Source organism: Clinocottus analis, unplaced genomic scaffold (genome assembly GCF_023055335.1).
Source record: "Clinocottus analis isolate CAN_PGR_092001 unplaced genomic scaffold, fCliAna1.0.p SCAF_23, whole genome shotgun sequence".
NCBI classification, from domain to species: domain Eukaryota; kingdom Metazoa; phylum Chordata; class Actinopteri; order Perciformes; family Cottidae; genus Clinocottus; species Clinocottus analis.
In genome coordinates, this window is record NW_027175965.1 from 6,845,698 (window position 1) to 6,867,162 (window position 21,465).

The 21,465-nt window shown below is 42.2% G+C and overlaps 2 protein-coding genes across 4 annotated transcripts; one reads left to right on the forward strand and one right to left on the reverse strand.

Moving 5' to 3' along the window:
* Nucleotides 1-1,256: 1,256 nt before the first annotated feature.
* On the reverse strand, nucleotides 1,257-12,225 carry lurap1 (leucine rich adaptor protein 1). Its single transcript, XM_068589729.1, has 2 exons — nucleotides 11,481-12,225; nucleotides 1,257-4,025 (listed from the first exon to the last, which is right to left on the reverse strand). Exons 1-2 carry the CDS (start codon nucleotides 11,691-11,693, stop codon nucleotides 3,180-3,182), a joined length of 1,059 nt encoding a protein of 352 aa, XP_068445830.1. The 5' UTR covers nucleotides 11,694-12,225; the 3' UTR covers nucleotides 1,257-3,179.
* A 3,086-nt stretch (nucleotides 12,226-15,311) lies between these two features.
* Nucleotides 15,312-19,478, forward strand: ttc22 (tetratricopeptide repeat domain 22). 3 transcript variants are annotated; one of them, XM_068589726.1, is made up of 9 exons: nucleotides 15,312-15,430; nucleotides 15,510-15,801; nucleotides 16,425-16,725; nucleotides 16,907-16,962; nucleotides 17,041-17,156; nucleotides 17,383-17,501; nucleotides 18,175-18,336; nucleotides 18,632-18,784; nucleotides 18,868-19,478. In XM_068589726.1, the coding sequence occupies exons 2-9, from the start codon at nucleotides 15,539-15,541 to the stop codon at nucleotides 19,387-19,389; spliced, it is 1,692 nt and encodes a 563-aa protein (XP_068445827.1). In that variant the 5' UTR covers nucleotides 15,312-15,430; nucleotides 15,510-15,538; the 3' UTR covers nucleotides 19,390-19,478. The 3 variants fall into 3 exon arrangements, with proteins under 3 accessions (XP_068445827.1, XP_068445829.1, XP_068445828.1); XM_068589728.1 differs by having other exon boundaries at nucleotides 16,428-16,725; XM_068589727.1 differs by having other exon boundaries at nucleotides 15,318-15,430; nucleotides 15,513-15,801.
* Nucleotides 19,479-21,465: the final 1,987 nt, after the last annotated feature.

Below are 21,465 nucleotides of genomic sequence, written 5' to 3' on the forward strand. Positions count from 1 at the left end.
TTTCAGCAGCTTGCCCGTTAGTAACACTTCCATTCGTATCCACGCACTCACACGGCAGCTCGTGTCCCTCGTTCAAAAACAAGCTGGCCATCAAGGATTATTTCTGGCACCTAGACTGTCAGCACTCATTAAATCTCTGCCAGCGATATAAAACATATTTTAATTTTAAACTGGATATGACCACTGAAAACACATGACATCTTGGGGCCACAGCGTGTAGCTTCAGAGAGACACACTATAGCTGGATGTAATGTGTTTTACAGGTTTATCCCCAGCACTACATTTATTTTCCACCATATGGCTCCGCACATTTGGAAAGAAAACCACAAACCAGCGGAGCAGACAGACTCTTTGGCATGCGATGTTGCTTTACAGCCAACACATATGTTAAAACAGGAAGGAGGTTTCAAATGACCTCACATCTGTGGCTGGATGATGTACCGTGGTTGAAATGGGTGTCCAGTGATAGATAGATGCTCTTCTTTTCTAAAAAGAATAAAACTTCAGAGGAAAAGGAATACGATTTTTAAAATGTTCCAACTTTCCCCGTCTTTAAGACCGGTCTACAGTGTGGTGCCGGCTTCATGGTGCTGTCTCTAAGCGATGGGGCATTGTGTGTGCATGATGTGTGTGTTGGCACAGTCTGAGCATTTCCATCGGACCAGTGTGGTGGAAAGTAGAATGAAAAGAAAGTGAAGAGGAGGAAGAGGACGGAGGACGGAGGAGAGAGGAAACACTTATTTGGCTCAAACAAATGGATGTGGCTGTGTTTAAAATCTGACTCTAGCTGCATATAAAGATATATTGACAGCTAGTTCTTGCAGAAAGTGGATTGATCGAGAACAATCCTGCTGCTTTATTTCCCTTATTTGTCTTCTTTTGCGCATGAATCATCAACTGGTGAGGATGCTGGATGAGGAACAGCTTTAGCTTCAGTCTCAGACTAGCTTGATATCATAGTCATCAAGCTCATATGTAAGACCCAAAGATTCTCCTTTACATTTCGAGTAGTTTTTTAAAATAAATATATCTTTACAGTGTATGAGATGTATGAAAAACGATGCCAGGACTGTTTGATACAACAGGCTGTGTCGGGCATCTAACATTAACCTTTTTTGGTATTAACTGAAATGTGTCCGAACTAAACGTATGGAAAACATCAATCGTTTTTTGGTATATAATCTTCACTAAAAGGACAGAGATCAAGGGAAACATTTTAGATTTTCAACTATAATGACTAGAGAGGGATACAGATGTGCATATGACACAACACTTTTAATTCACTATCAGCTTTTACAGAAGGTCATATATGGAAGGACAGAGGAGAGGGTAAGCCAAGCCTTTTACGGAGGAGGTTTATTTTTGACACGGTATCGTTACTGTAGCATTAAAGGTAGTATGCTCACCCTCCGCCATACCCCTGCAGCATTAACATGACTAACTGCAGACCGGTAGAGATGCAGTTATACTGTGATGATTGAGCGAAAAACGCTTTAAAACGTTTGGAACTTTATTGTTATATAAAGCTGCGCTCAGGCAGGCAGTTGACAAAAATATATATCTCTCTCTCTTACACACACATACACACACACACACACACGCGCACAACACACAAATCCTTTCCATGTCAGTAGTCTTGGAAACTCCTGAAGATCAGACAATATTAGATTTGCTGAGAAGAGGATGCTTATGTAAGCCACAAGAAAGGCTGCAAGAAGTATTGCTTCTCTTCTCTGATTGTTTTAGGTCTTCCACACATTTCTCAAAACGTCACCAGTAAAGCTCTCAGCTCAGGGCGTGCAACATCCACCCAGCCAATACATTTACCAGTCAACATTCACACAGACGGGTTGGTCTAGCCATTTATACACGATGCAAGCAGGCAAGAGGCAAAAACAATAACGATGAAATTAGTAAAAAAAGATTATCATAACAGCAGTGCAGTCGTCTCAGGAGGGAAAAGTACAGGCATATGTAGTTAAGGTTTACACCAATCAGGCACAACATCTGCTTAGAAAAAAGTACACAGATTAACATAACGTCAAAAGAAGAAAAGACAAATATTCAGCCATATTCAGTATTTGCCTACAACCACTCACGATTAGTACCTGATGCGCAGAGTAGCTGCATTGCGATTCAGTGAATATACAATATTGCAGATGGTTGGTTAAGCACTGAAGGTATTTAGCTCCACAAAGACACAAATGCTAACAGCGGGTACATCATTTCTCAAGAAAGGGAAGGTTTGACTAACCTCAGTGGTCTATCTTGTATTGTAACATGTGCTACTCTTTATTCAGGCAGCTAGAAGTTTGGGGAGAAACACGTTCACATGTTTTGACAAAAGGTGTTTTATATTTATGTTTTGTTAATATTGTATCAAGCAATACCGTCTATAACCATCAAGAGTTCAGTTATATTGTATAAGACAAAGAGTTTATACCATAAATTCAATTTGTGACTCATAATATAATGGGTTGACAGGGGAATACTTTGGTCTTTAAATAACTTAAATGCAGTATAAGCAGCTCTATCAGTGCTGTATTCTTCAGAGCAATATTCTTTGAGGGGCTTTTATATATATATATATATATATATATATATATATATATATATATATATATATATATATATATATATATATATATATATTGTGCCCCTGGGTTTGAATTATAGATTAGGTGTGGATTGAAATATTGTATTTTATGAGTATTATTATTCTGGATGCGTAGGTCAAATCATAATTGAAATCTTGTCATTAACTATGGTAAATGTACCATGTCAAACAATTTAATATCATGTTTCAGCTCTCCGGCGGATCATCTTACTGTGCTTTAGAAAATAAAAGAAATCAGGGACTAGAAAGGAAGACCCTGAGAAAAGATGTTTACGTTTTAATTGTGTGTGAGGCAACCCAGTTTGGCATAATATGGTCACAATCCTGAAATGTGCATCCACCTTAATACTGACATCAATATTTTATAGAAAGTTAGTGCAGTCACAGGAGGAAACAACAAGACAAAACTAATTATTCTTTGTCAGTCAAACCCAGTGTCTTCCAACAAAGGAAAGCTTCACGATGTGCATTTCACAACAGCAGTTCACTCTTCCTCCTTTTCTATCCAGCAGTGGTCTGGTCTTTGATGTTGCCGAGGAAGTCTCCTCTGTTATTATCCTTCTTACAAAAACGTCACGTCTTCTTGCGACTGCACCCACCGCCAGTGTGCGTCATACTCGAGATGCATTTTTCCGTTCATTTTGCAAGTATCCAAGTCAATCTTTCCGTTTTTGTACGGTTTGAGTTTGGGGCTCTGGCCGGTTCCTCGTTTCTCGTTCATGTCGAGGCGAGTTGGGCTGCCTGTTTGTGTGATCCTTTTCTCCAGGACGCCGTTAGCCTTAACAACTTGTGCCTGGGTTTTATCCTGAATAGCGGGGCTTCCTTTAACCGTCTCCGAAGAATCCTGCTCGGGGCCCTCGGACTTGGCATGGCGGGAGCTGACGGGAACAGCTGGTTTACCGGTTCCCGTTGCGGCGTCCGCTGTGACAGCAGTCCCCGCTTTCCCCTTCATCCCATTGCCAAGCCCGGTTCCATTTTCATTTGGCCGAATCCCGCTCCCAGCACCGAAACCAGGCCTCACCCCTCCCCCGGCAGCTGCTGTGGCCGCGGCCGCGGGACCTCCCCCTGTCCGCCCCCCGCCAGCGGCCTCCGAGACCAGTGGCGCGGTGGTGCAGATGACCGACTCCGAGCTGGAGGGGCAGTACTCATCCATGTCATCCGCCAGGGTGTCCAGGTAGCTGCCGATGGAGATGTTGTCCAGCTTGTCGTTGGGGTCATGCAGGCTGCTCCAGGAGCCTCTCCAGGAGGAGTCCGGGCCCTCGCCCAAGCTGTACTGGCTGCTGGTGAGGCTGCTGCAGCGGCTCGTCAGCGTGCTGCGCTCCTCCAGCAGCCATTTCACCGCCTCGATGCCTTCGTGGACCGCCAGCAACTGCTGCAAGATCTTCACGTCCACCGAGCGCAAGTGGATCTGCGGAGGAAGAAAAATAGGGGTTTATGGATGATGTTCAAAAGTTTAGGACTTTTTTTTGATTAAGTCCATGTTTTGATATTTTTCAATATAAAAAACAAATGTTGTTCAGGAGAACCAGACAAACTATAAACCTGGGGAACCAGCATGACTCTGCAGATGTTTATTTAAGCATTCATTCTTGGCTTCAGAGGCAAGCGCAAACACCCTCATGAACACTCTTAAACCTTTGTAGATTACCATAATTGGAGATATAGTATACTGGTACGCAGCATCCACTGTGGAAACAATGAGGTATAAGGTAGAGCGAAAAAGCTGAGAGATGGAAATATAAGAGAACAGAAAGAGATACAGAGTGGAGAAGTCTTGTTTTAAACTGTTTTAAAGGGACACGTGGCCAACACTAACTCTTCAGGAAAAGTTGCTGAGAGATGGAAATGTGATACAGTGGAAAGTACGACATTTTAAAAATAAAATCCGGAAAAAAAATCTTTAAAAAGATGTCTGCATGTCTTGAAGATGGTGAAAACTACTCATGCATTTAGTTATGATGTCGTCTGGTGAAATACATCAAGTGATGATAAATCCCAAAAAATATCCACTGGTGTCTTCTAACGTGGTGTGTGTGTGTGTGTGTGTGTGTGTGTGTGTGTGTGTGTGTGTGTGTGTGTGTGTGTGTGTGTGTGTGTGTGTGTACGTGTGTGAGTTTGAAAAAGCTAAATGATGAATAAGAGGAATAAGACAGCTGCAGTCATGGAAAATTCCTCCCCAGAATACATTAGCAGAGGTCTGCGGTGAAGTGCAGGGCCAAGAGGTGATATATGGCCCCGACATTCAACGCTATCCGCCCCTTTCTGCAGATAACCAGTCTCTCTCAAAGCTTACACTTTTAGTCTATCAGTATCTCAGGACCCGCCACCTAATATTATTTTTCTTTATTACTTTCTTCTGCCTTTCTGTGGTCAGTTAGATCTCGTCCAACTCGATCTAGTCTCTTTCATTCTTTCTGAAGGCGTCTGTGGCTCGTTTTTCTGGAGTCATAACTATGTATGTGTATGAACAGCGTTTGTTGCCAAACCAAGTTTGTGCCTTTTGTCTCACATCATTAGAGATACTTTCAGATGTCTTTCATACAAGATTACACTTTAATTTTATTTTAATCTGTCGTTTCTTACCAAATTACATTTTATATACATATTAGCATCAATGGTTATGTCTTCAATAAGCGTCATGCATCATTGTAGATGTCGTCTTTTGTATGTTTTTTTCAGGATCCCGAGAACAAAAACACAACTCACTGTCGTTGTGTTTAAGAGGGTCCATCAACAAGGAAAGCTGTGTATGTACAGAAAATAAAACGGCTCATATATCATATGTGTGGGAGGTGGCTGACCTTTGTTTAAACCATTCACCGTTCAAAACATTCGGGCTTTGAAGGGTAAAACTACTTTAGCACATGTAGTTGTGTTTAACCCTCGACCTTCTCAGTATCAGGCCATGTCATACTGTAGACGGGTGATTTGGATCAGTGGTTCCCAAACTGAGGATTGTAAGCTCCTGAGGGGTCCAAAACTGACATTAAGAAAATCTGTTGTGCTTTTTTATGTGAAGTATTGGATACATTCACCACTTTAGACTTCTAAAAAAACCTTCAAACTATACAATCATAGAAAGAAAAATGCATCTTTGTCCAAATGAAGGCAATGACCTTTGTGAGGTCACAAAAGCTGCTTAATGTAAGGACGAAAAAGCCTAAGGTTGGTAACCATCCGTTCAAATACTGCATCCTTATATGTTGAATATGGGTTGAATATTACAGCCTATAATGTTACCCATGGATATGTAATATAGGTCAAAGATATTGACTCCCCAAACCTAAACCGTAACCACGACATGCTTAATCCCAACCCTAACCCAAACTTTCACCAACGCAGGACTTTAATTTGACCCCAAAACAACTCTTAATCCAAACAGACATGGATGGTTAAGCTTGTGGGGACTAGCTTGTGGTCTCCACAAGGCTAAAAAAATAAACAATCATTTTTCCAGCTACACCCCATGCTAGCGCTTAGTGCCACCTCACACTGTAGCTCTCTTAACATGCCATGAGCTCAGGTTTCTTCAACTTTAAGTGCACTTATTTGGACAAAATCTTAAAACAATGTAATGTAACGTGTGCAAAAAGATTGCTGTCTCCAAATCGATGAATACAGGAACACCCACAGGCAACCACACGTCACCGAGGATGAAAAAAATGGACACCTGGAACAAGTGAGATGTAGCAGAATGTAAATAAATGAGCTGTGCGATCAATGTAGCGTAGATCTGCTGATGCCAAACTCACGCTGTTAGCGTTACATTACAACTGGCAGACACAGCTCTGACATCATGGAGGGCAGATAAATAGTGAGAACAATATAGAAGATGAATATATAATATATATATATGGTTATTTGTGCAACTTTTCGGTACTTGAACTACAAATAAAAGCGCACATTGCAGGGAGGACCGGCAGACAAAGACTATCAACCACCACAGCTTTCTGCATGTGTGCGTGTGCGTGTGTGTGTGTGTGTGGCTGTAAACCGTCTGGCGTCCCTGGGCACAGTCAGACATTTGGGCGGGGTTCAGGTTTGAGGTTTGAGATCTGTTTCAGCTGGCGGGGGCCGAACCCTAACGAGGGTGGTAGTAAAAGTAGCTCCATGCCCGTCAGCGCTGAGGTGGCACATGCTGACACGCTGAGCGCTCCACCAGTCTGCCCTCACTCTGCTGCCGGGCTGTCTGACATCGTAGACGAATCCGTGGTCGCTCTCACACTTCACTGTGTCATTCTTAATTAGAAAGGCTGCGTTTGACTTTCTATCCTATTCAGCAAAAGACAGCGATTCGTGTGTCACAACCAAACCAAACCATTGAATCGACATGGAGACTTTGACATATGAAATACATGCCAGCACTGTGTATTCGGACTGTATTGTTATATTCAACCCATCAATAAACATGCATGTCAAATTAATTGGTACTGTAGATGCAGCTGATTCGGCTAACAGAACAACTCATTTGGTAATTTATTCATTCATACAGTTGTGAGTATTTGTTTTGTTTTTTATGTGATATTAAACTGTGTATCTTTGGGTTTGGACATGTTGTCCAGACAGAACAAGCATCTCAAGGTGAAGCTAATCAGATCGTTCTCTCTTTTAGGGGAATGTGTACAGTACGAGTGCATTTTGAATCAGTTATTGACAGACTGAGTGCCTAAAAACAGACATTCAGTCACGATACAGTGCACTCTGATGACGAAGCTGAAGCCTGATCGATGACGCAGACTCTCTCATGTGGGCAAAAACAGCTTCCCAAAGTCACACAGGTAGCTGACAGACTGCTGAATCACTGCCAGCAGGAGCAGCACAAACACACACGCGTTCTGGCGTACAGCAGCAAAATAAACACCCCTCTCTCTCTCATGTCCCCTGGTGTCACTGTCTGACGTTCCACCTTCCCGATTTAACTCTGTAGACGTCCATCGTCCTTGCAGAGTCTCTACAGTCTCAACAGACAGAAGGTTGGCCCTGTCTCTCCGTAAACCTCCCGCTGCTCCATCTGCCTGTGTTCAGCTCTGATCGCTCCGTAAAATGTCCACTCATTCATGTTTTTTGTCTAACTTTCTCTTGTGTTTCTGTATTCGACTGATCAAAGTATTGTTTGTGTATCGCCTTTGTTTCGTTTGTCATTGACAAATTGTATGTTTTACGACAACATGCACAGTACAAGTCGGACCGAATGAAAATGTGACAAAATGTAAATACCGCCTGAAAAATATGCTAAAGCGATGTTGTTTTTCTCATAGTTCTTCAGTGCTGCAGTTTCAAAAGCTGGTGTGAAAAGACTTTCTGCACAGCAGCTTTAAGAAGCCGCTGTATTGTCCTTTTAGTTTAATGTAAAATGAAAAGAAAATCTAATGTAAGTAAGAATATTAACACAAAACATGACACTTCCTTCACCTGAACAAAAAACACTTCCTGCTAACGTAATCCAGCAGCAATTGTGCTTTCTCTTAGAACATATTTAAGCTAATGTGTAGTACATAACATCTCATAGGCAGGATAAAGGAGCTTGATCATCCAGCAATAATTTAATTAGACAAAGTCTTTGAGAAGACAGCCGGTAGCCTAATAGAGAAAGAAGGCTGAGATTAAATAGACTAGATTTTGATTCCCCACAGCTCAGCGCTGCACTAAAACATGACTTTGCAATGTCATCCGTCTGCCCAGAGGAGGAAGAGAGAGATAGAGAGCAATGGGGGGAAAAGCTGCAGAGAGATAGAAACAGACATGGAGAAAGAAGAAGAGCGACAACACAACATTCACTCTCCCGTTGATAGCTGATCATGTCTTAAATACACAAAGCAGTTAGAATACAACAGGCCTTTAGTGCTTGTGTGCGTGAATGTGTGTGTGTGTCTGTGTGTGTGTGTGTGTGGCTGACGGCCAGTCTTGTGTGCTTTCAAAGGAGTGTCTCTGTATCCAGTAAATCTGTTTCGATCAGAGGAGAGCGTGTCTTCTATCAGAGAGCTGCAGACAAATGCACCAGACAGAAGCTTTAAAACTGCTCTCACACTGATATACAGCAGCATTAAAATCATTAATAACAACATTTATTTGATTTCAGCTCACAGTGCTGTAAGATGCTCAGAGGCGGTGATGTTAGCAGGCAGCCTAAAACCAGATATCTTGACAGCTTGGAAGATCAGACAAAAAGCCTTTTCACTAATGAAGTACGCTCTCTACACGTGTCTTTATTGGATCTTTTCTTCTCTGACATCAGAACAATGGTCAAAGTGCCAGAACATTAGTTGATGAATCAATTTAGTGGGATGACAGAAATCTAATCAACAACATTTCTGATGAATCAATGAAATGTTTCAGCTTCTCTGAAGCAGAAATGCCATCCTTGCATCATCTGGTCCCCAACATCTGGTTTCCTGACGGTCTTTTTAAATGGCAAACTGACCATCACGTTTTCAAACTCGCAGTCACAAGTCTCATGCATCGCCATGTTTTCTTGGTGTTACCACCAACGGTTGATCCATGAAATACAGTGATTTGACGATGTGCCCAAACAAATCGGCACTAAACAATTACTCCACAGCACTATTAGTGGTCCAACCCGACACCACAGGGTATTTTTGATGTATAAGCTAAACATGCAAAGAGAGAGAGAGAGAAATTGTACAACAATTGCCTTACTTCTCATAAAAATAGTAACTCTGGCTGATGAATGTGTCTTTATTGTGTGAAGTTTATATAAAAGTTAAAGACAGTGTAAAGAGTACAGAGACAGTTAACAAGAAGCAGAGCCACATCATGGCCCACACACACATACACACACACACACACACACACACAAACATCCTTCATCGTATAGCATGCAGATGGTGCAGTTCACCGTCACCATGTTGCGCGGTGACAGGTACAGTAGAGTAACAGATGGCTGTGAAACACAGACCCACTCACAAATATGTGTGTGTGTGTGTGTGTGTGTGTGTGCGCGCACGTGAAAGCTTTTCCGTTTGGCATTACTCTGCCGACACTCTGCACATGCTCAGCACATCTTACTAAGCAGATTTCTGATGAAAGTGCAATGCTCAGGACTGCTTTTCTGTTCTCCTGTTACATCCCACCACTCTCAGAGATGACTTAGGCAACCACACACACACACACACACACACACACACCTACACACACACACACACACACACACACACACACACACACACACACACACACACACACACACACACACACACACACTGCTCTGTGTTGAAAGTTAGCCTCCCCTCTCCAGTTAGGAAGAGGCTCTTCATCACTTCTCTCCCAGTCCTCCCTCGTTTGCAGCAGAACTGATTAAACTGTTAACAAATCAGTCTGGTACTCTGCTCTCGACAGATTTATGGAAACTCTCTGGATGCTTTGTGAATCCAAACTGGGAATTTTAGTCAAATATACACATTGAAAATGGCTGACATTGAAGTCTGCAGCTTACAACAGTTTCTTAATTTCTCTTCAACATTGCAATTCTGATCGTCTAATAACTGTCATAATTCTCTACGAAATGGATAGGATGATGGAAAATGGAGACTAGATATCAGCTTGTTTTTGTATTCAGACCGAACTGAGGGGGATGATGTCACTGGAAGGATCCAAACTGATACCACCAATATAATATTCAGATGTTCTTCTGATCTTGGATTTGATAAGGGTTTTGTGATGTGACTGTCGAGACTCAACCTCCACCTCTACGTGGAGGTTGATGGAGGTCCTTGAAGAATGAATTCAATTGGGAACTTTATGGTAGAAACATTCAATATGTAACTTTTGCAGAAAAGGTTTTATGCATGGCTGAAGGGGGGAATTGTGAATAAAATCTTCCAACAACTGCAAATTAGAGGCTAAAATGAGAAACTGGGAGCGTTTTGATCCTTTTGATTGCCTCTCAACGGCTCTCAACATGGCGATGACTGCAACAGGGCTGACGGGGCTTCAGTGCATTTGTGTTACCAGAGGTTGAAACAGGAGGTTAGTGCTACGCTTTAGCTTTGGCGCTGTCGGTCAAGACGGTGCAAACTGAAACAGCTGTTTGAATCGAGAGCGGCGGCCCTGAGCGAGCCAGTGGGATGTTATGTGAGCAAAGCACAGAGAAGCTCTGACTAAAGCACAAAGAGGCACAGCGACTTCATTCTCTGCTCAGGTACACATTTATTTGTACTTAGCAAATTGTTGTTTGCTATTATATTACATATAATATAGCTTCAAACAACAATGTGCTATTATATATTGGAGAGAGGGCCAAATAGTATTTATAAGCCTTCTTAAAAGTGTAGCTGGTAATGTTTGATTAGGAAAGGTTCAGTTACAGCGGGGTAATCTCTGTTTCCTCTTTCAGGGTAGGGTTAGGGTTAACAATGTACTAAACTAGGTTTAAGGTAATTTACAGTAGAAGCACTGTCACCATTGTCCACCAGAGAGCACTGACATGTTGATTTTTCCACTGAAAAGTGCTCCCACTATGTCTTATGTAAAAACAAATCACAAATGAATTAAGTACATACTAAATAAAACGTTTTTACAGCTATTTCTTATTGAAAATATATTGTTTCTTTGTTACAGATAAAACTGTAATGCTGATAAATGTGTAATATTCACAACAGCAGTCCAGTGGAGCAGATCTGGCTCTCAGATCACTAAATCACTCTGATTTCTCATTTACTGTGAGGACTTCATTAAATGACACCATGACTGTAGGAAGGAATGCCACATCCTGAAAAAAAAAACGTTCAACAGCCTGTCACACTCAAGCGCAAGCACGTACACACACGCACACGCACACGCACACACACACACACACACACACACACACACACACACACACACACACACACAACAGCACTCTTACCATTTCCATCTTCAATTTCCTGATCTTTTCATCCAAACTCTTCTTTCCCGTCTCTTTCCCGGTGTCATGCGCGGTGCTCTGCTTGGCGTCTCCCCGGAGAGAGGACGCATCTTCCCGCATCCACCTGAGCAAACCCTCGGGGGTCTTCCGTCCGATTTTCACCTCTATGTCTTTCAGATCTGGGATGGTCTCGTTGGCAGTGCCCTCATCCATCGTCTTCGCGTGTTTAAGGCAACAAAGATCCCCAGGATTACGTCCTTTTCGCTTCTTGGAAAGTGTTGCCTGGCAGGCTGCGAGAGTCACTTCCTACGGGATTGTGTGGCATCCTCCAGCTCCAGCTGAGTTAGACTGCGCCAGGAGAGCAAAACAACTGACAGCATCAGCACAACAATTATACAATGTTCTCACAGGAGAATAATGCTCAGATGCTTTCCTAATTCAGCTGCAATGTCGTCAAACGGATGAAGCCCGTGCGTGTAAAGAAAGCTACGATCACCAAGTTAAAGCTGTTGTTTGTTGTTTTTTAAATCTAATTTTCGGTTTATTCCCCGTGTCTTATTGTTCGGTTCCTCCACAGCGCTTGACACAGCCTCCCGGTGTCCGCTGTCTGAGCGCTGCAGGCCGGTTACGTGTCTGCTTGGAGATCCTTACGCGGAGCCACATTGCGCAGATTCCACCTGCATGATGACAGCGACCAGCAGCCGCAGAGTGGGAGAGGAGAGGAGAGCCCAGACTGCAAAGTCACCTGCAATGACATCATAGAGCTTCTGGTGGGACTTTCAAAATAAAACACGTGTAAAGGAACACGTTGGAGTCATATGGACTACCAAAATAAAAGTCACCACTCTGCCGTCCAAACGGAAATGTTCACTGAAGAACTTTTACAGGGGTGGATTGTCACTGAGAAGATTTACTGGGCTTGGATGTCCTGATTTAACATTTTACTTAAGTAAAACAATTACATACTCAAATAGACTCAAATCCAGCAGCTCAGAGACACCACAGTTTAGTTTTACACCATAACAGTTTGTTTGACAAACCCCAACCCATATCAATAATTATCAATGTCATGTTTTCCATTTCAAAGACTTTTGCTGGAGCAGACTATAAAATCCAACGTTTATTTGCCAATTTTTCAAAATCTGAAAACTCAATGCTGCTTTCAGATAATTGCAGTTTAAAGTCCCTGTGCAGTGGGATGGATGGAGTATGGCAATGGTCTGAGTCTCTAAAGAATATCACATTATCTCAATACAGTTGCACACACTCACACCCTGTGGCTCTACGGGACAACTTTCGTCCAGCCTACAAAGACTTAGTCCAGTCAAAATGGTCCTGGATCTCCTTATGTGGATCTCATGTGGAAGTACTGTGGCTGCCTCACCACATCATTATATATGCATGATGAAAAAGGAATACCATTAGTCCTCAATCTTGGTGAAATTGTCTACTAAGATTTCTTGGAAATATTATGTGTTAATGTAAAGCTAATACACACAGAGAAGGAACAAAGAGACATTTAGTGTGGTGTAATTTGCAGTCAGAGACGGCCTCTGGAGAGCTGAAGAGTTGCTTTTCACTGCAAACGCTCACTCGGGCTGCCAGAGAGAAGCTGACTAAGAAAGGAAATGCAGTCTTAGACAGTGATGGGGTGGCTTAGAGAGGCAACGGCCTTTCAGCTACTCACTAATTACATATACACGTTTTCCTTGAGGAAAAAGGGGATAAATGGGGAGTCCGTAGTAAAAAGGGAGGTGGACATCTGCATTGAATAACAATATGTTAAAAGCAGGATTCATGATCAAAAGTGGATTAGTGTTGTCTCACTGGGCCTGGATACCAGAGAGAGGCTTCAGTTTGAGAGATGGAGAGAAAAGCTTAATGTATACTTAGTCATTAAATCCCTCTATTCTTGATACGGCTTTGGACCAGACAAAAGAGTGAAGGTGTATCAAACACACTGATAACAGAGGAGAGCTCAGTCTAGAGAGAAGGTATAAAGTCTGGATTAATGAGGCTTTTCTGTGATCCGTTGTAGTCGGTGTCACATCTCGTGAAGGGCCCCCAATGTCCTGACTGTGCTCCTGTCAATGTAAATGTAACTTCTCTGCAGAGAAGGTTTCCAGAGAACTTTGATGCTGCGAGGCGGCCATCTTGGCTCCCGTACTGTTCACAGGCAGCCTTACCATTCTTATCCCTGAATGTCTATTCATCACAAGTTACATGCTGTTCTTTGTACCAGAAATGAAGACAGACACCAAAACAATTAAGTAGGTTAGCAAAGGGTTAGTTTGAAAGCCAAGTGGACCTTTAGCAGAATATGGGACACATATCCTAATCCCCTTTACAGGGGAGTACTGCTAAAGCCATACAGATTATTAGGGGTTAACATCTTCCCCATAATACCTTTGTTTTGTCATATAGGATGTAAACTCCGACAACAAATATCCCCTTGGGGATTAATAAAGTATCTATCTATCGTTTAAACTGGAGACTTTATGAGCAGAATGCTGTTTAGATCCTGTCTTTGGCTTTGAGGGTGCACAGCTCCACAAACTGGCATCTGTAACCATCGTGTTACCACGCAATCAGCCCGGTATCCACGCTGGCCACCATGGCAACGCTTCTCGAGAGGAGAAGATTTTCAGATTTCTGCACACCCACGTGATACAAATCGAAAAAAGCCGGCCCACGAGGAGGCAAATGTGCAGTACTAAATACAAATGATGCAACACACTCTGACAGTAGGTGTTACACAACTGGTTCAGTGCGGCTCAAACCTGACCGATATTTGTCTGTAGCTCTGCATGTTCTCTTCTTATTTGCATTTCTTTTGCACAAAGGGATCACATTTCTTACTATGTCAAAGTGCTGGATTGTTAGAAACACTCCTCTGGTTGACCTGCGTGGTCCTGGTGGTCCACTGTTGCCAGCTGGCACCCGTTCACGCAAACTGATGGTGTTTCAGAAAGCTCTGGCCTCCATCTTTGAGAAACTTTGACTTTGTTTGATTAATCTAACATCCTCCTGCCGCTCGCCCTCCAACCTGGGCCCCAAAACTGTGATGAACGGCTATGAGACTTTTTAAGGTCCCCCTCGAGGTGTTTTCTAGATTGTTGCTTCATTTTTGAGTGTTGGACAGTGACTGCGCAGGTTTTGGCGCACACATGTAAATCTGCTGAAAGCGAATCGTTCTGTGTGCTCACATTAAATATATGATTAAGACTGGGATGACTCTTATTTGACTCTCATGAGCCAGTGTGCAATTTACACACGTGTGATGTTGAAATGTGATATGGAAATGAATGGAAATGCAACATTTTAATGCATATGCCAATATGATCCATGAGTATTTCCCTACAATATTTGCAGAACAGTGGGATGAATATGAACGACTGCAGCAGTTATTTATAAAAACCCATTTTTATGAATCCTACGAAAGGTAATGTACAGAAGTAACATGAAGTTTCATTGAGTTTCCTTCAGCACTGCGACAGTCACACTGATCCTGATGGTTCACATTCTTCGGTGGCCCACAGCTGACGCTGAACTGAAGATTTCTTCAAAATAAGACTTCAAAACCTTTTTTAAAATACTCAAGACGTGGACAATATCATCCTGTCAGAATAGACTTCAAGGAATGTCAGCTGGTAGTTCTGTGTAAGACTCAAATAAATAAAAAAAAACAACGAAAAAAACAGACAAATAGCCAAACCGAGTTATACAATCTCCTTTTTGAAAAATAAACAGGAATAGAGATTTGTTTATTATTGAACTATAGTCAAAAGAGACAGTTGAAGTGGGAGTATCCATAGTTATGGTCTATTTCCCCATACACTAGCTATTCCACTCCTTAGTCACTCCCAAGCCCAACAAGCTCAACCTGTCTGAAGCCGGGTGTCGAGAGTTGGTGACAGTTGATTGAGCTGTCGGCTGAAGAGGAGGGCGAGGTGTGTTCTTGCACAGGATCGTGGGTTGAAATACTCAAATGTAGTGTTTTTTATTGTCTCTTGTCTTTTTTTAAAAAAGCAGGTAGAGTAGGAGGAGAGCAGGAGGCCATGGAGGCAGACGGCACAGAGGACATCGAGTCCCTCATGGAGGACATGGACTACATACCCGGCCACTTTCACCTGGATCTCAACCTTAACTGTGAAGCCGTCGGGCCTGTGAAGCTCCGACTCAGAGACATTCACTTCAAAGAAGAGAGCCTGCGAGCCGAGCTGGATGATGAAGTGGGACATCTACAGTATGCTGGTCAAAATCTGCTGGGTTTTCTGGCTTTCCACCAGGAACACTTGGACACAGCTGAGGAAATATTCAGGTGATGACTGAAATCCTTTCCTCCTTTGCATATTCTTTTGCATATTCACAAAGCAAGAGGCCTTGTTTCGAGACATTGTTAATGCAAGATTTAGTGATGTGTTTTTTCTGTCGTTACAACAGAAGCACCACACAAGTTAAAACGTGTCTTGCCACCTACACTTATATTAAGTGAGCTGTAACCACAAACCACCACACTGAACTGATTGTCTTCATATCAGGAGAAAAAGCAACTGCCTTTCACCAGCTACAGTCAACCATTAACCAACATCAAGGCCACCCTGTGATAATTTCACAGTAATGTCATGTGCTACTTGGCAGATTGAAAAAGGCTCAGCTACAAACACAGGATGCTGCATAAACATATTGTTAGCATGAGCACACACACATTTGGCTTGTTTGACAAGTTTTATACGTATTTATCACAATTTATCCTCTAAAGCAAATTCCTTACACTTCAATAACAAACTAAATGTCGACCTGATGTTGATTTGGATGTTCAATTGGATTAATCGTCTTTTGGAAGTCTTTTCAAAATGTCATGTCAATCCAATCATATTTTTGCCAAATAAGAATAAAACATGATAGAATATTTTATAATTACTATCTCTATGTACCTTTCAGAAGCATTTGTAAAGAAGACCCTGGTAACCTCAATGCCTGGGCCAATCTGGGCTACGTGTACGACAAGCTGGGAAGAGAGCTGGATGCCGGCGAGTGCGTGGAGAAAGTGTCCCACCTCATGGGGCTGGACGCTGGAGAGGCCTTCCAGGATGAGGCCCGGCTTCTGGCGGCTCGCTGCCTGGCGGAGCAAGCTTACGTTCATCCTTACGACGTGGAGCTGGACGACGAGGACAACCTCAGAGACAGACTGATGGCAGCATTGACGTTTTACAACAGAGCCCTGGTCTATGGGGATCAGCTGGTGAGATGCACATACAGTGATGTGATGACATGAGACCACATGCAAAGTTGTGTTCATTTGGAAAGATTAGCAATTCGCCAATGTCTGCATGGCATGCAAGTCTAATATTTATTCCTGCAGAATAATGTCATTGTATGCCTACTGACAAGACCACTAGTGAAGAATATTGTTGTTTTTTCAGATACCAATAGCGGAAAAACGAAGCTGGTATTTTAAAATGGCGTTCATCTATATAAGGTACATCACAAAATCATCAAAAGTTCACCACTCCACTACTTACTGTGTAGTTTGTATTAAGTAATGTTCTCTCTGCAGACTGGACGACATAGTAAAGACCAAAGCTGACTCTGAATACTCCAGACTTCCTCTCTACAATAAGGGACTGAAGCTTCTCAAAGAAGCTCTAGAGTTGGAAAAAACACAACACAAAGGTAAACATGGTACAGTACATTTCTCTAATAAAACATCTGCTCTGTAGCTCTTTAGAGGTATTACGTTGAATGTACAACTCTACCAGTGATATTTGCATTAAATGCTGCAACCTTCTTTCATTCACACTGTTCATTGCATTCTTCATTCTTCAATCTAGAGGGAGACAAACAACAAATGCATTAAGTAGAACATAATAAAATCTCTGATTCTGCTCTCTCCCCTCAGCTCTCACCTGGTGTTTCATCGGCATCATGTTGGAGAGGAAGGACGAGTTCACCACAGTGCCCATGTCTATACATGACTGTGGCTACTCAGCTACTGATCCTCTGTCCTGCTATGCCACTGTGAGATAACACACACTTTAAGATCCATCACCAAATATTAGGCAAAGATCCACTCCTTATAATAAACTTCATATGTTCCTGTCAGGGTTCTGCAACCAGCATTTCCTTTATAATCAGATTGTTAGTACCACTATTGACACAGTTACAATGCTGCAGTTGAACTAACATTCACAATTCTGTCAGATTGGTGACTAAAAATCGACACACACTCACAGTTTAAACTAGAAAAGCCCAGTAGAGTGCAGATCTCCGCCCGGTGTGTCTGCAACAGCCACGCTAGTATTGTGTGACTGATTGAATACAACCCACAATTGGCCAATATCTAGACAGGAATGGGCTGGAGGGTGTCTTAAAACACACCTCAATCAAATGCAATCGGCTCAAAGTCGCCATATAAGACACTTCATACAGTTTTGACAAAAACAAAATTGAACCCATTTGGCCCAGAGTATCGGCTGGGGGTCGGAGATGCACTCAGCTGTGATTAAGACTAGTGAGTGAGGAATCAAGAGGCAATCGATGGCAGTAAAAACAGGCAATAACAGGTGTTTTGAGAGAGTGTGAGTCAACAACAACAACAGCTCCTTGAGCATGCAGCTATACTGGTCACCTTTAACGATTTCTATTTCTATATTTTCACCATAGCATGCACCATAACTGTGTGTGTCCTCAGGCTATACACTTGGCCGGTGGTGATACATTCACCCTGAACCTTCTGGCAACGGTCTTCATTCTGTTGGACAAACATGAGATGGCGACAGGGATCTGCAACATGGCCCTAAACGAGCTGCCAGACCCACAGCGCAACTGGGAGGCCTACTGCACCCGTGCCAAGGTACCGTAGCCAATGAAGTCGATGCAAAAACCAAGGTCGCAAAACCCAGTCAATTAGTATTAATTTAAACTGAGTGAAAAACACACAAAAATCCCATATTTGTACAATTAGTTCAAATAAGTGAGCTTTTGTGTACTATACATCGTTATTTGTGCACTATAATACGTTTATATGGTACAAGTGAACTTTAATACTTCAAATGCTGATTTAAAGTGATGATTTCCAAACATTTGATAAAATAAGATGTTCATAAAAAGATGTATGGTACAAGTTTTAGTACATGTTTTCCCTTTAGATCAATATGACGCTCTACGTCAGGGACTTGGAGAAGGTCAAACATGGGCAAGGTGGAATTCCAGACCGACAGAAACTAACTGAGGCCAAAAAAGACTTGGAAAAGGTCCTGGCTGTCCGTCAAAGTCTGCAGATTCACCTGGAGATGGCACAGGTAAAGACACAAACTACTATTGAGTAATGTAAATAGTTTTTTGTCACAACAACAGGATTTTCAGATTCAGTCTTTTCCTTTAGGTGTACTACTACATGGGCGTAGATGCACTCCAGGAGAGTCTTTTAGTGGACGAGGGGGCAGTGAACAATGCCTTGGTGAGTCTGTCCCTTGCCCTCCGGTTTAAGATGGGCGACAGCCTGCCAGTCCTCCACATGATAAGAGGACGCTGCCTCCTGCTGAAGGGTGAGGAGCAGAACGCCGCCGACTGCTTCAAACAGGCCCTGGAGTTAGAGAGACCGGGCAGCGCGGACACCACGGCTCTGCGCTGCCTCCTGCAGGCCCTCTTGACTTTGTTCATGCAGGGAGCTCCTCAGCCAAGCCTCGCAATCACCCAACTGGAGCTGTGGGTGAAAAAGGCAGAGGAGAGGTACCCTGAGGACACTGTGAGGTCCGTGCTGAGGAGCCTTTACAGGACTCGCACAGCAGAGGTCACCGAGTTATCCAGGGCTCTCATCAGGACCGGCAGACTGGACCTCGTGAGGAGTCTACTGGAAACGATGGTGCCCAAACAACAGGTCAAGAAGAGAACAAATACTTTATGAAGCAAATATGTGACTTGAAAACACGTGACCTGACCAGATCAAAGATGCAGCAATGAATGAACTTCTTGACAGCCTTTCACAGATATAAGCTGGAGCAGCAGTGGTGCACTGGAATTAAACTCTCTTTACTATAATTGTGTTTGTTTGTGAGCTGTTTCTTTTCTTATTGCGTTTTGCCCACAGTTACAGTGTTACAGCACAGGGGGATATTCCTTTTAAGCCTGCTTTACAATGTAAAATATGTTAAAACCTTTGAGTTTTCTGACAAAATGCCCTGTTTTCCCTTCTGACAGTGGCTGTGTAAACGACAGATTAGTTGTTTCCAACACAAGTTGTCTGAATGCTGCTGAGTAATATGTAAATCTCACAGTACCTCTTATCAAGTGGGATAGTTCAATGTTCCTCTACTAATGACCAGCAGATGGAGTTGTAAACCTTCAGGATGTAGCCTGGTTAATGAAATGTTCTGTTTGTGACTATGAATAAAAGACACATTTTTTTTAAATCTCTCATCATGTAATCCATGGTCTTGATGTACAAACAAGCGACACATTAGATGTAAAACTTAAGCTATTAATTAAACAGCGGACACGAGGTGTCACTGAATGGTTTGATGAGTGTGGATATGCTTTTGTCACTTGCAGTCATCAGATCGCAGCCACACCTGCAAAAGGTAACGACAAGGCTTAAAGCTCAATGATGCTTTATGATGCTTTAATGAGGAGGTGTCTACCTCCAAACACAAAAGTTACCTGGGCTCTTTATTTTTAATTCATTATATCAAAGTCCCGTTGTGGCCAATTCAACTCAAACGTTTAGTGCAGAGATTTTCTTGTGGAAGAACCAACATTTTTCAAGACATGTTAGTGATCTACATTGTTTATGATGCATACATACCATTGTGTAAGTTCTGATTCAGGTAAATATACTGCAAGTGTCTTTAGTTACTATATGTAAAATGTCTTTACTCTTCTTCAGCATATAGGAGTTAAAATCATAATATTTTGTTTTGGAAAACAGGATAATGGAGAAATACTGTAACGTCAAACAGGCTGCACTGAAACTAATTCAACTACTGTTTTAAAAAATAATAATAATTCTAGCGTGCAACACATAAAGTACTTTTGTGATTGTTCGACAGTCACAGAATTACAGAAGATGATGCCCAGGAACTTTGTGTCTGACTGGTTCGCCACTCCTGTAATACATCTAAAACAATGAGCACAATGCTCTTAATGGGCTCTCCCCATTTGCTATTTACACAGAGGTTCAGGTTATGCAACATTGTTGGAGCTTTACTCCTCAAGATGCTTCAGGTGCCACTCCTCACACAGGCTATATTCTTTCACAGACTGCGAGGTGACAACAGAGGCTCTCAACCTGACCAGGTAAGATTTTTAAGTTTGCTGATGAGATGTATCTTTCTTTTAAACAGAACAAGAGAACTTCATCTTAACATGTTGGGACAGAGAGGCAGTTTATGAAAAGATGGCTCCATTTAACAAAGAAAAGTGTGACTTCTGAAGGAAGCTGTTTAGTCAGAAGGAGGCAACGATCGGTGTTCAGCCGCTGTGAAGCACAAGCCTCTGACACTACGGATATTATGATCCATATGCAATACTAATATTAGAATTAACATATTCTAAAAAGGCATTGTTTGTACGGTTTTGGTTCTGATATCGGTGCAGATGTCTTAACCCTTGTATGATGTTCATTTTTTTGTTACTTAGCAGGTGTTGTGGGTCTGTTGGACCCTCTGTATTTAGAGGTTTTTAATTCAACACAATCAAACAATTTTATGTTAAAACACTCAATGGAAGTTTTCTTCATCCCAATTAGAAGCAATATAAACAGCCAATATGGGGACTTAGCTAGCTATTTGGGCTGAGCAGCTCGTTTTTTTTAATAATGAAAGAAAGCTCGGCCAGCACGACGTTTACACAGCCAATAAAAGATTTGAGGAGGCACTCTCATAAAGTCAATATGATTCATGCATGAACAGAACAGTAGCAATTCATTTGAAATATACTAATTGTCTTTCCAGTGTAAATGAAGTTATATGAAATTTACTCTTCA

Excerpts from the sequence above, each read along its gene's own strand:
- lurap1 (XM_068589729.1), bottom strand. The coding sequence starts at position 11,693 with ATGGATGAGGGCACTGCCAACGAGACCATCCCAGATCTGAAAGACATA. Across the intron at positions 4,026-11,480 it reads GGAAATTGAAGATGGAAATG|ATCCACTTGCGCTCGGTGGA; the intron begins GTAAGAGTGCTG and ends CTTCCTCCGCAG.
- ttc22 (XM_068589726.1), top strand. The coding sequence starts at position 15,539 with ATGGAGGCAGACGGCACAGAGGACATCGAGTCCCTCATGGAGGACATG. Across the intron at positions 15,802-16,424 it reads ACAGCTGAGGAAATATTCAG|AAGCATTTGTAAAGAAGACC; the intron begins GTGATGACTGAA and ends TGTACCTTTCAG. Across the intron at positions 18,785-18,867 it reads TTCACCTGGAGATGGCACAG|GTGTACTACTACATGGGCGT; the intron begins GTAAAGACACAA and ends CTTTTCCTTTAG.